This window comes from Myotis lucifugus, unplaced genomic scaffold (genome assembly GCF_000147115.1).
Source record: "Myotis lucifugus unplaced genomic scaffold, Myoluc2.0 scaffold_400, whole genome shotgun sequence".
Lineage (NCBI taxonomy): Eukaryota > Metazoa > Chordata > Mammalia > Chiroptera > Vespertilionidae > Myotis > Myotis lucifugus.
Genome location: NW_005871448.1, coordinates 777,389 through 790,927, shown reverse-complemented (window position 1 = coordinate 790,927; position 13,539 = coordinate 777,389). Strand labels below are relative to the sequence as shown.

Below are 13,539 nucleotides of genomic sequence, written 5' to 3'. Positions count from 1 at the left end.
AGCCGGTCCTGAAGGGAAACACTACAAGCTGTGGAAGCCCATCCCAGGTACTTTTGGACTAAAACTAAGGTTTAAAAATTCCCACTATTGAAAACAGCGTCCCCACTCATTTGTGAATTGGGCAATTTGACCACCACAGAGACCTCTTGAGTAAGAGGAGGGCTGTGCAACCCCTCAGGACCACCTAACAGACAATAAGTCACTTTTTGGGAAACTTATTTTTATGAGGAAAAAAATGCATGAACAGTGAAATGCAAATTCCTATTTGTTTAGCTATGTTTCAAGCTTCTCCTGAACATAGGCATATCAATACTACACAATTATTTAAAAGGTAACATCAAAAAATTTACTGTTGCCACTTTAACATACAGAAGTCTGAGGAATGACAATTACCAGCCTTTATAATCCAGTACACAAGGTGATCTAAGACACGCAGAGCCCAATACATTAAAAAGAATAGCCATGTATATATAAGTGGTGAGCAGCAAAAAAAAAAAAAAAAAAAAGAGTAATCTAACGCATTAAGATAAATGACTAAGAAATTGAAAGCTTTGAAAAAAATTGCATTTCTCATTTCATCTGGCATGACGAAGAGTCTGAACTACCATTTCCTGGTTAAATGAAAGAAAAACCTGGAAAACCAACGAAATCCTTTATAAATATGGAGACGGGATGTAAACACAGACCTAAAGAGACAGCAGGAATGTCGGTTCTCTCTGGGCCATGATTTCATTTAGCCTCCTTTGGTAATTCGGATGAAGACTCCAATTTATCATGGTTTCTGGACTGATCTCTTCCTCAAATACTTTCTAAGTGTGGACACCTGCCTATCGCCTTGGTCAGAAGCAGCATAGCGAAGAAAGGTACAACACAGAGCAAACAGCACCGCCTCAGGCCCAGGAAGTGAATGAAGCCACATGTGATATCACAGACACAGGTTCCCATTTTCACATCCATCGCTTAGTAACAGCACATGTGACACGTTAGCTTCGCCCGATCACACGGCACAGTGAGCTTGTCGTACCCACGGTTTATCGCCGAAGCTGGCCGGGCACCATCAGGGCCTGGCATCCCCGGGTCCGCGGAGTCACACTCCCACAGAAGCACTGAAAACTGTCGCTGACTCGTTTACAAAGTCCTAGTGCCGTCTCGCACCAAAGCTGTGATGCCAGCCCGGCCCTCAGCTCAGAGCAGTCACCTCCCACAGCTCACTGCACTGCGCCTGCGGGCTCTGTGGTTTCTAAGAAAGTGCGGGAAATGGCCCCATGGGAGTGGCTCTGCCTGCGACCTGCGGGTCCCCTTGCTGTGCCCGTCCTGGCTCTTGGAGCTTTTGGCCAGATCTCTTCTCCAACACCTGTCCGAGTCACATGGGTAATAAAACTACTTAAAATACCACTGCTGAACAGCTGAAGGAATTATGGATTTGATTTAAAGTCTGAATTTATTCATTAGAAAAATTAAATGAGGGCAACTTGAGAAGGTTTTCCTACAGTTATCAAGTGAGAGCTATTGGAGAATTGTTTCTGTCCTGCTTCTATGATGATAGTCTTCACACTAGTAAAATAAACATTCAAAACACTAAATAGGATAATAGGATCTATCCTAATTAATTAAGCACCAGAACATATATATGAGATATATCTATATCTATATCTACAAATAGATATAGATATATCATATATATATATATAGTTTGTTACTGGTTAAAGTTAGTAAATGCTCCAATTAAAAAAATGAAAATCCACTATGAGAAACAGAGGTTGTGTTTTATTTCTTTGTGTTGACTACCTATTGCTAATTAGCTCTCAATTCAAATGAACTCTTGGATTTTGAGAGCAAAGAAATCAGTAATTTGCTTTTTCCCCATGAAGGAGAGCAGCAACTTCCAGAGTGCGCAGGCAGGGGAAAAATGCACGTGGAAACACCTACAACATGGACCCAAACATTTCACATAAAACAGGCGACACTTTCCTGCTCACTGTATCCGAGAAATAGTCAAAGCAGCGGGAAGAAATTCTTTTAAATGTAACAAATATCGGAACAACGACAAAGATCCTATTTTTAAGCAAGATAAGTTTATAATTCTGATTTAGGAGATGAAAAGGTTTTCCTAAAAATTATTTTTATCTTTTTGTATAATTTTACATAACCTAAGTTATTGTAATGCAATGCCTAATATGGATGCCAAAGTTGAATTTTAAAGATACAGCAATTTTTTTTGAGAATTACCTTTCATATGTTTAAACTGTAGCATTTAAATATAAAAACCTTTTTGAGAGAAGTCATGGCTTTTGTCCAATTCAAAGACTGTAGCACAGATTTTGCAACAAATACAGTAAAAGTGATGGGATTTATGAAATACTGAACTGTAAGGTGTAAACAGTGATGACACACCAGTGACGAGCCCTCCCAGGTGCCAGGGGCCTCTGGACAGCCACCTCCGACGCTGGCCTGGCCCACGGGGCTCCTTTTAGAGTGAAAAGTGAGCAAGTCCCACAGTTGGCCTCATGACCTCCAAAGAGATGGTTAAACTCAAACCAGGGTGATCTCTCGACCTGAGTAACTGCCGACACCGAGCTCTGTAGAGTGAAGGGGAGAGAATCCGGTAGACCCCCTGCTCCCCCAGTGACGCTCATCACGCTGCCTTCCCGGGAGCCCGCCGCGGAGTGGCCCTGAGGGAAGTGGTCCAGGCGCCCTCAGTCAGGCTTTGTTCTTCTTTCCCGTTTCACCATCTCAAATTTTTACATATTTCTCATCACAAACCACTGAAAACGACCATTTATGGTTATTCCACTGATTCCTGCGAGAGCTAGGTGATTTTGACCAAGAGCTCCAAGTACCATTTGAAAAGTCTGAGTCTTTAAAAACCTTCAATGTTTTAAATACTTCATTAGAAAAACGATAATGATGACTAGTAAGTACCTAGCTTATGTGCTTTGTGGTGATTTTTTTCAAAATGAGAGTATAAATCATTGTACATAAAATCAAAATAGTTAATATACATTTTTTCTGACACTTTCTAGAAATTAGGCATTAAACATAAGACATCTTATAAATTTAGATAACAAAAATAAATGTTTACATTTTAATCTCAGCTAGATTACCTTAGGGTGGCCGTTAACGTGAGGGCCCGGCGCAGCTGGTGTGGCCGCACAGATCCTCAGAGACCCACGGTCAAGTCCACAGCCCTGCCAGGCGGCGTCACGGCGTCCAGCTGTGTGCTGGAGGAATGGGCTCCGGGCTCCAACAAGTATGGAAGTACCACAGCACTCACCGCAAATACTGCAAAGGTTCTGAAGTTTCAAACACCGGGTGGGGGGGGGGCATTTTGGCTAGAAAAATAAAATAAAGCATCTAAAAGTGACTTCAAGTCCTTTGGGAGAAGCTGCTGACGTGGAGTGCCCGGATCAGAAGGCACGGAGACCCAAGGCCCTCGAGGGCGTCCCCAGAAGACGCTGGGTGATCCGTCGGGAGTGGCAACCACAGATCTGAAAACACCATCTGAAAACACCTACGTTGAAGGCAAAGGCCAAGCCCTGGGGGCGATTTCCTTGGAAGGAGCCAGTAGAAATGGGGCGATTTCAAGGGGACCAGAGCAAACGCCCCAAGAGTAGAAACAAGGGAACCTGGTTCTTCCAAACGGCACATCCCAACGCTGGGACCCGTCCGAGGGTGTGGGAACACGGGGACTTGTGCCGGGTGTGGCCGTGCCTGGCAGACAGGGTGCCCTGGCAGCCAGGTGTGCGCCTTCCTGTTCCGTCCTGGAGTCTTCATGCCCTCGGCCAAGGAAGCAGCACGTGACTCGAAGGGACAGCGCCCTGGTCTCCTGTCCCCGATCGACCGCTGCCGGGGCTGCTAGAGCCTGGTGACCTCCCGGCACTGCTGCAAGTCCCCGATGCTCTCGTAGTCGTTCTCCTTTGGGAAGGGGCCGCGCAGGCTGCTGGGCTCCAGGGTGGCCTTCTCGTCCTCTCTGCTCAGAGCCTGGATGGCCTCGTAGTCGGGCTCGGGCTCCCGGGGCCTGGCTGCTGGGGCCAGTGTGCCCGCGCCGCTGGGAGGCTGCTCGAAGTCTTTGACGGTTGCATAGAGGTCATTGCAGGACGATGGGGACCTCCGGGCAGCTCCTGGGCTGCAGGTGTCGCTGGACTCGGGCACTTTGAGCGACTGCCCAGGTTTATTGACAGATGAGTACATGGCCGAGATCTGGAAGACAGAGGGTGAGTCAAATAGAAACCCTTCACCTGGACCGCCCCTCCCCTCTTTAGTGACAAACTGGAGACTGAGCACCCAGGGTGTGTGTCCCTTTAAGAACCGGTGTAGAGAGCCCAGATCAGATTCCCACCCCCAGCTCATTGAGACGGAACCGACAGGCAGCGTGTGTCAGGTTAAGGGACACGACACGACGATCTGACACACATGTACGTTGTGAAAGGACTGCCACAGTAAGGTCAGGGAATACCTCCATTACCGGGCCCCCAGTTTTAGGGTGTGGTGGCAACACTTAAGCTTGATTCTCGGAACAATTCTGAGCACAGAGCACAACCGTAGCGCTACCTCTAGTCCCATGCTGGACGCCCCCAGCACCTGTTCATCTTGTAGTCGGAAGTGTGTACCCTTTGACCAACATCTCCCCACCCCCATCTCTCCAGCCCCTGGCCACCACCAGTCTGCTCTATCTCTGTGAGGTCAGCTTTTTCAGAGGCCACATTTATTTGAGAACATAAACTGTTTGTCTTTCCCTGTCTGGTAACTTCAGTTGGCAGATGGCCTCAAGGTCACAACTGGCAGGACTTCCTTCTTTTATGGCTGAATAGTATCCACTGTGTCTGTCCACTTGGATATTCCGCACAGACACCTGACATGTATGTGAGATCACATTTTCTTGCCCATTCGTCTGTAGATCGACACTGAGCTGCTCCCAGGTCTTGGCTGTGTGACCAGCACTGCGTCACGTGCGGTGCAGGCGCCTCCTGAGGCAGTGACTTCACTTCCTTCAGATAAATGCCCAGAAGTGGGTTCTTCAGTGCCTGGAATGCGTTGCTAGAGAACAATTACCAGACTATCTTCAGGCAGACGGGCCGTGTCGGCACAAGCCCACGAAGACCCGGCTCTCAGCGCCTGCGGCGGGCAGGAGGGGGCGCGGCAGCCCAAGGCCCCGAGGGACGCAGTCTTTCTACATCGGAAGCCTCTCTCAGCTGACAAGGGGCTCCACTGCTTTACAAACTCGGCAGGAAGCATGTATGAGACGAGTGATTCTCACACTGTGGGCACTGAACCAGCAGGATCCAGAAATTTACAAGAAAGGCAACTTCCGCCCCCAGAACCACTGAGGCAGAAACCTGGGGCTGGCCGGCCTGTCACCCAGAGTGTGAGAGCCAGGAAGTGGGCCTGGACCGCCTGTCCCGCACAGCGCGGCCGGAGGCGGGTCCTGGGCTCTGCTGGTCGGCGCGCACACGCGTTTGTAAGAGTCTGGCCCATGCCTTTTGGTTTCACCAGGTGCTGCTGGTTCAGCGAACACGCACAGAAACTTCGGTGGGAAACGCATTCTCGTTTCCAACCAGCTAACCGAGAAGCGGAGTTGGAGGTAATCAGAGATGGGAAGACTTTCCTGTGCGAGGATCGGGCTGTCTTCCAAGCTACTCAGCGTCCCTAACGTACCCACAGAGGCTCCAACAGTGAGAGCGACTTAGTTTGCCTTGGTGATGGGAGAGCAGGTGTACAGATTAGGAGACGGTCTGGGCTGTTATTTTATTGTTAGAAATTGTGGTTGGAAATAAGTAAACGTTTCCTTCCTTGGCCCCGTGACTGATTTATAAAAACACCCAGGAATAACGAACATGCGTCCTGATTCCTGACAGACGCTCGGCCTGCGCGTGCGGAGGGCTCTGCCGCCTCCACGGGGCCCCCACAGCGGGGAGAGGGGAGCTCCGCTGGCCGCGGGCCTCCCGGACGGCCGCTGGTCATCTCCATGAGGACGGTCCCACAGGCCTGGACGACCCGAAGGTTTAGGCACAGGAGCAACCGTGGGTGGTCTGACTATTCTGACGACTGTTCACCAGACATTCTCACCTTAGAGGTTCTAATGGAAAAATGACTCTCAAAATGAAGACACAATTTCTTTGAATTTGGGAAGAATGAATAAATCGTCTGCTTTTCATAGTGACTGCAAACACATGGAACCTTTTATCCAGAAAGTAGTCCCAGCCGGAATGTGGACAGGTTATAAAGGGGTAAATCGTGGGTGCCAGTGATGTGGGGGCCAGCCACACTCACCTTCATCTTCGGGGTCACACAGGGGGACAGACACAGTGGCGCCTGCACTGCAAAGGTGACAGCCGGCCCCTCACCTCCAGGTCCTTCCCTGGGGAGAAACCCTCTTCTAACAAATTACAGGCTCCTCCACTGATATCATCCCTGGACACGAGCATCACATGCAGAGCGTCACAGTGAACTTCCTGATAGAAGTTTCTCGCGTCTCCTAATATTCCTCTTGAGTATCTGTCTTCTGTGACTATAGTTCTGTTTTGCATACAGGTTTCTCTTCAAGGCCTTAGCTTTGATTTTTTTTCTCTTTAAAATCTTTCATTTTTATTACTCAGTCTGTAGATTATGTTCTCATAAGTAATTTAAAGTTTCACATGGTCTTGGTTTATTTTAATAGGATTCACTTCCAGGTCTCTTATATAGGGTGTCCCAAAATTCACGCAAGATTTGAATTTTGCGTGAGCATCAACAACAACAACAACAAAAAATAAAAGCCTAATTTTACTTGGTTTATTGAATCAGATTCTAATATCTGTTGCCCTTTGATTTCAATCCCTTCAATTTGATAAGCATTACCAAGTACCAATTATGGCTCAGGAGCAGGGACAATGAAGACCAATGAAGACCACGGCTTTGTGTATGTAGCAGCAAAGCCGTGGAGGCCAGTTACCTGATGTGCTATTCCATACATAACCCTATATGGTATACTTTATGAATCAATAAAAAATTTACAATTTTTAATTATAAACCTGTGTTTTCTATCAAAATTACTTCCTGCGTGAATTTTGGGACACCCTATACATTCTATTCTCTTGTCCCAAAGGGGTGGCTCTGGCACCACATGGGAGATGCTGGAGGAAGGCCAGGGCCCGCCTGCCCAGGCAGGAGGGGTTGTGGGATGAAGACGGGACACGGAAGAAACCGTTTGGAGGTGGACTTGAGGGACGTGGCTATTGGCTGCATCTGAGGATGGTGAGGAACAGGTGTCAAGGATGACCCCCAGGTGTGGCTTACGAAACCAGGTGGCCAGATGGCAGGTGCCTCCCCGGGGAGGACCCTGGAGGGTGGGCGGCATCACCCTCGGCAAGCCTCTCTGCTCCTGTCCCCGGCCGCAGTGCCTGCTGCTCCATCCTCACTCGGACCCCCAAGGAGGCGCTGCCTGCACCCGCCACCACCTCTGCACGCGGACGGGACTCCCTGCCAGGTCCGAGGGCAGCCACCTGCAGCCCGACCGCTGAGGGCGCCCAGCTCTCTGAGCCAGGCGAGACAGACAAGACAACGCACGGCTGGCCTTCACCTCTCACGCTCCCTGGACCTTTAACCAGCGCCTCCTCGGCCCGGAGCTGGGAGAACCTGCAAGCGGCCTTGTTGGCTGTACGGCTGGCTGACGGCTGGCGCAGCCGGGCAGGAACTCACGCCCTCTGCCTGCAGCCCCCTCGACGCAGCCCCCTCAGGCTCCCTTCTGGTCAACCCCCTCCACACCCCCAGCCGTTCCAGTTTCCTGTTTTTTCCAACCCACGATGGCCTTCCCCTTGCGCGGACGGACATCGGAATGCCAACTAGACTCTTGTTCCTAAGTCCCTCTCTTATTCCTCCTCCCCCCCACCCCCGGCTTTCCTGACCCTCCTTTCCTAGGTCTCCTTTACTCAGCGGACCTGCCCACCCACCTGCCAGTCCCTCCACCTGAGCCACTGCCGAGCCAGCACCCGGACCCAGCTCCCGCAGCATGTCAGAGAGGCTCAGCCTCTCACACGGAGGGTCAGCGACGCGGTGCACCAGGAGGGACTCTGGTCTCACCACAGGGGCTTCCTGGTGATTACAAAGCTATAACCCCCCCCGGCCCGTGTGGCTCAGTGGTTGGGCGTCATCCCATCACCAAGAGGTTCGATCCGGGAACATGCCCGGGCTGTGGGCTCGATCCCCAGTAGGGGGCGTGCAGGAGGCAGCGATCGATGCACTCACATCAGTGTTTTTTTCCTTCTCTCTCCCTCTCCCTTCTTCTCTCTAAAAACCAACAAACTCCCTTTAGAAAGCCACAGAACTCACCTCTTCGTCTGTGAGCGTCGGGTCTTCCTCGCGGGACTTGTACGACAGGGCACTGAACCTCTGTGAGGAAAACAGAAACGGGGGGGCGGGGGGGGTTGACGTCGATGCCGGCAGCTGCCTGTGTGCGGCATCTTTCTGTAAGAACGCTCTCAGACGACTGTTAGGAAATCGAGGATGTTCTGCAATGACATTGTGTAAAGCCCAGGAGGAACACACACGCAAGAAGCCTACTCTGTGATGTTTCTGGAGAGCCAGTAGCAGAACAGACATTTCTTCCACTTTTGTATTTGAACCGGTCGGTACAAATAAGCCAAGCAGACTACTGTTTCAATTCCTGTCGGTGACGGATTGATCATCAATGAAGAATCAATCATAAAAAACATGGCTTCTTTATGTCATGCCTGGATCTTGTGTCCGGACAGTGTGCACGAGTCATTGGAAAGATTCCCGAGCCACCGGGAACCTTATCAGAGCTAACGGAGAGGCAGCTCGCGCTGGCGGCAGGCTCCTGCCTCGCTTCTCCCACACCTCTCCTGTCTCCCCACATTCTCCCCGATTTCAACAATTTCAACAAACACGCGTCCTTTCAAACCCAGCCCTCAGTTCCGCGACCTCCCCCACCGCCCTCCTCCACACGGCCCCACCGCTCATGTCCTGGCCCCACAGCCCGACCTCCTCGTACCTGAACCACAGCCCACAGCCGCTCCACCATCCGGACTCCTCACCACCCCGTCTGCGCTGGCTGCTGCCCGGGCCCCTCCCGGTGTCTGCCTCACCGGGGACCTTCCTTTCTGCTCCCCTGGCTCAGCCTCCCAGCCCCACCGTAACCCCAGCCCCGCCCTGGTCCCCGGGAACCCACCCTCACGGACAAACACTTTACATTCATGTCATCCTCTTTGGTTACGCAAAGGGCAAACATTAGACTGTGTTTGTATTTCACGACTACGATCACCTTTGTAGGGGCTCTGGGCAGCTGATTTCGTGGAAAATCTGAAAAGTGGAAACACTACGAGGACCGACTTAGTGCCAGCGTTCACCTCTGACCATGAACTCCAGAACGGTCTAAAGGCTGCTACTGTCGGACTGACCCCTATGTGGCCTTCCTACCAGAACCTAAGAAGCAAACTTGCTTTTTTCTGTGCAGAACATAGTACCTAGATGTCAGCTGCCTAAAGAAGACCAAGCCTAGTGAGACCCACGGGAACAGGAGAAGGTCTCGGACCGTCACTCACACACCAGGTCACAGAAGCACGGGAGAGCTTGGGGGTCGCGGCACTTAGAGCTTTGCTGAATATCTAAATGGGAGGGATGGGCTGCTGTTCAGAAATTGTCACAAAACACAATCTCTCACTAAAAGTATAAAGCTCAGCCCTGGCCGGTTTGGCTCAGGGATAGAGCATCGGCATGCAGACTGGGTTCCAGGTTTGATTCCTGTCAGGGCACATGCTGGGGTTTCGGTCTCCATTCCCAATGGGGGGGCCTGCAGAAGGCAGCCGATCAATGATTCTCTCTCATCATTGATGCTTCTATCTCTCTCCCCCTCTCCCTTCCTCTTGGAAATCAATAAAAATAGATTTTTAAAAAAGAGTACTGTACTCTATTGCTTAAAAAAAACAGTATAAAGTTAGTCGGACACAACCAGTGGCACCATGAGTCGTCTCCTGTGCCTGCTCCTTGCTTTGAGGACTGGGACCGGAGAGGACAGAGGTCACCTGGCTGCTGGAGGAGACGGCAGGCAGAGGGCACGAACCGCGTGGCCAAGAGTCGGGTCTCGCGCCTTATTTCCCGGTTTCAAAAGGAAGAAAGCAGCACTTGGCTCCGATTTGACATGATGCAAAATCGGGAAAACAAGGAAGAAAGCAGCACTTGGCTCCGATTTGACATGATGCAAAATCGGGAAAACATCCAGGTACGGTGCCATGAGAGAGCGATTTGATAAGCTTGCGTGTTCAGTGTTTCACTACTTGGAGGGAAAAGGTCCGACACAGCACGCACGCAGGCCTGTGTGTGTATGTGTGTGTGTGTGTGTGTGTGCGTGTGTGTGTATCTCCCCGAACACAGCCAGGAGGAGCCCAGGCCCCGACTCCTGTGGCCACAGGCGCTCACCTTGTTGGTCTCTTGGGTCCCCTCTGAGGCGCTGTTGTCCTGCGCCTGCAGGTTCTCGTTCTTGTCCAGAAGTTTCACGGGCACCGGCGGTGGGGCCTCCTCCTCTGCGTCCCGGGCAGGGCCCAGCACACTGTCCACGTTCATGCTCTGCCGACACTTTTTGTTCCTGTCCACCGAGGCGTACTCCGCGAAGTCGGCTCTGCCCGGGGCCTGGGGCGCCGGCGGCTCCTTGGGAGCGGGGGCCGCCCTGGACCGGCCGCCGGGGCCTTTGCCCGGGGGTGCGGCCGCCTCCTTGATCTCCTTCACCGTCTCATACAGACAGTCCTCCACCATGTTCTCCTGGGAGGAGCTGTCCTTGAGCACCTCGTAGGGCCCTTCTGCCCCTGCCCCCTGGTCCCCGTCCACGCTCCCGGTGCTGGCCAGCGTGTCCACGGCGCTGTCCGGGGGGATCTGGGGCAGCTCCCGGCTCTGGTGGCCCTTGGGCTTCCCCGAGCCGTCCTGGGCGTCCAGCAGGTCGGAGGCGGCGGCCAGCACCTCCTCGTAATGCTGCGCGCAGGTCCCGGCACTGCCTTCCGAGGCGACTGGAGCGGAGGGAAAGGGGAGAAAGACACCCCGAATTATTATCCCAGGGAACTGCTGCTGCGCTTACTTGTGTGCGACTCGGCTGCAAGGCACAGGCGGCCCGCTTGTTAGTCGACATTCTCAGTTCAATCACGTCTTCCCGGCAACATTTAGTGTCTTGGCTACACACACACTTGGCTACACACACACACGCACACACACGCGCGCACGCACGCACACACGTGCACACACACGCACACACGCGCGCACACACGCACACACGCAGGGCCTCCTGCAGCAAGAGGCAGGGGTGGGACAGGTGGTCCCAAGGATGTGCCCGAAACTCAGATGCCGAGTTTAAACACAGCCCCTTGGTGCACTGACTGAGACCTCAGGTAAATGCCCAACCTGTGCAGGGAGAACCATGGTCTCAAAGGGTCCTAGTCCCAGTCCCTGCAGCCCCTGAGTGAGAGGTGATGGGGGAGGGGCTGTGAGAGAGGTGATGGGGGAGGGGGTGTGAGGAAGAGAGGTGATGGGCAGGGGGAGAAAGGGGCTGTGAGGGAGAGAGGTGATGGGCGGGGGGCGGGGAGGGGCTGTGAGGGAGAGAGGTATGGGCAGGGTGGGTCTAGGGCAGGGGTGGGCAACCCCTGGCTAGCGTGCCAAACATGGCACTCGTGCCAAACATGGCACGCCAGTAACTTTTGCTGGCACGCGAAACCCTTTCTTATAATCTTCCATTTACAATTTTTTTCTTAATACCGACTTTTTTATTTTTCAGATAAATTCAGTGTAGGTGCATCTTAGATAAATAATTTTACATAACAAGTTATCTTAAAGACCATAGACATGGATTGACGAGAGAGGGGAAGAGCAATTTCTATGCCTCTGCCTTAACTCTCCCTGCCTTCCTAGATCCGACCAGTGTTTTGGTTTCAGCCTCAGACGCAACGGGTTTTCGTTGACAAGACAACTGCCTCACCTACTTATTCAAAATTTCACTCTATAAAAATGAAACCTTCTCTCTCGCTTTGCCCACCGGTACTAATGAAAGGGGAATAAATGTCTATGTTTCTCTCGATGCGCGCTACAGCAGTAGCCCGGTGACGTCATCACACATGTTCTCAAAAAATGAGGGTTGGCACGCAGAAGAATTTTGAGTCAGAGATTTTGCTGGTTTTGGCACGCACTCACAAAAAGGTTGCCCACCCCTGGTCTAGAGACAGTGGAAGTACCAGCTGAGCTGAGCAGAACAGAGCAGCCTGGGGTAGGTGGGCAGGTGCATTACCAGGTGCCCATTGAGACAGGCGGGCGGGACAGTGGGAACAGAGCCGTGGGCCGAGGGCGAGGCAGGGAGGAGGAGCTCAGGTGGGTCCACACTGATGTTGGGGCTGAAGCCCCTTCACTTGAGCTGCGGATCTAAGTTGGTGGAAACTGCGGCCGCGGCCCGAGCCGCCCTCCCTGCGTGCTGCGGGCAGTGACGCTGCTCACGTTAATGCTGCTCTCACAGGCAGGAGGTCCTGTCGGTAACGGCCACCTGCCAGCGGCTTCAGGCCGAGTGAGTCAGCAGGGCCGCCCTAGCCAATCGGCACACCTGAGCTTTCCATCCCTGAGACGACTTTTGCTAAAACTGGTGCAAACCGTGAGCAAGTTCCTACTTCCTAGCCTTTGGCTACGCCTTTGGAGCCCTGGTCTTGGGGGATGAGTCCCGTGTGGCGTGTGTGGGGACTTACTGTCCCCGTTGGTGAGTGCGCCGTTCTGGTCGCTGCTGAGGGGCGCGTCCGTGGCCAGGCTGGTCACCGAGCGGCTGAACACCTCCTTGTCCGAAGGCTGCAAGAGAGACGCACGCGGTCAGACCGCCCTGTGGAGGGGAGTCCGAGCCTCTTTCTAAAAACGGGAACATCCGCAAAAGCCCACACCCACTACTTTGGTTTGGATGAAGGGAAATTAAATAGATGTCGGTTGCCCATGTACTCAGCACATGTCCCGTGCTCTGTGCCTCGTGAGGCGAGGGGCTCCTTTCCCACGTCCTGGTGGGAAATTCTGCTGGACGGGGCTGTCCCAGCATCGCCAGGGCACGGGCACCTCCCACCTGCGGTCTGCAGATGGGCCCGGTGGGCGGTGAGGGGTCAGCCCCTCGCTCCAGGTGAGGTGGGGACCAGAAGCCCCTGCTGCTCCTCGCAGGGAGTCCAGCACAGCCTCAGCCCTGGCCCAGGTGCTATGAACACTGTTCTGAAAGGTGAGCCACGCCAGGCAAAGCAGGGGAAAGGCCACCCGCTGCTGTCACCCGGGGGAAGAGACCCCAGTCTGCCTGGCAATGATCGCTAACGTCCTCAACCCCCAGATTGCGCATACCCAGCCGGGTCTGCTTCCAGCTCAGAAACAGCCAGCGGCGAACAGGTGGGTCTGCAGCCTCTCGGAGCCCAACCCTCGGCCCTGGGAGGGGAGGGTGGTGCGGGGAGCGAAGGGCTTTCTGCCGGGCTCGACTGCGACTGCTTAGGTGCATAGACGGGCCAGGCCGAGCAATGGCTATAGGTGTCATCAAGGTGGTAGGTGATGCATTTCTAC

The 13,539-nt window shown here is 52.9% G+C and overlaps 1 protein-coding gene across 1 annotated transcript in view; it reads right to left on the bottom strand.

Annotated features, from left to right (window-relative positions):
* Positions 1 to 1,745: 1,745 nt before the first annotated feature.
* PAG1 (phosphoprotein membrane anchor with glycosphingolipid microdomains 1) overlaps positions 1,746 to 13,539 on the bottom strand; it is a 60,990-nt gene continuing 49,196 nt past the window's right edge. The window contains exons 5-8 of the mRNA XM_014467500.2: positions 12,705 to 12,801; positions 10,414 to 10,994; positions 8,308 to 8,367; positions 1,746 to 4,200 (exon numbers count right to left, since the gene is read on the bottom strand). Coding sequence (XP_014322986.1) covers positions 3,856 to 4,200; positions 8,308 to 8,367; positions 10,414 to 10,994; positions 12,705 to 12,801 — 1,083 coding nt within the window. The 3' untranslated portion in view covers positions 1,746 to 3,855. The remainder of the gene's footprint in view (positions 4,201 to 8,307; positions 8,368 to 10,413; positions 10,995 to 12,704; positions 12,802 to 13,539) is intronic.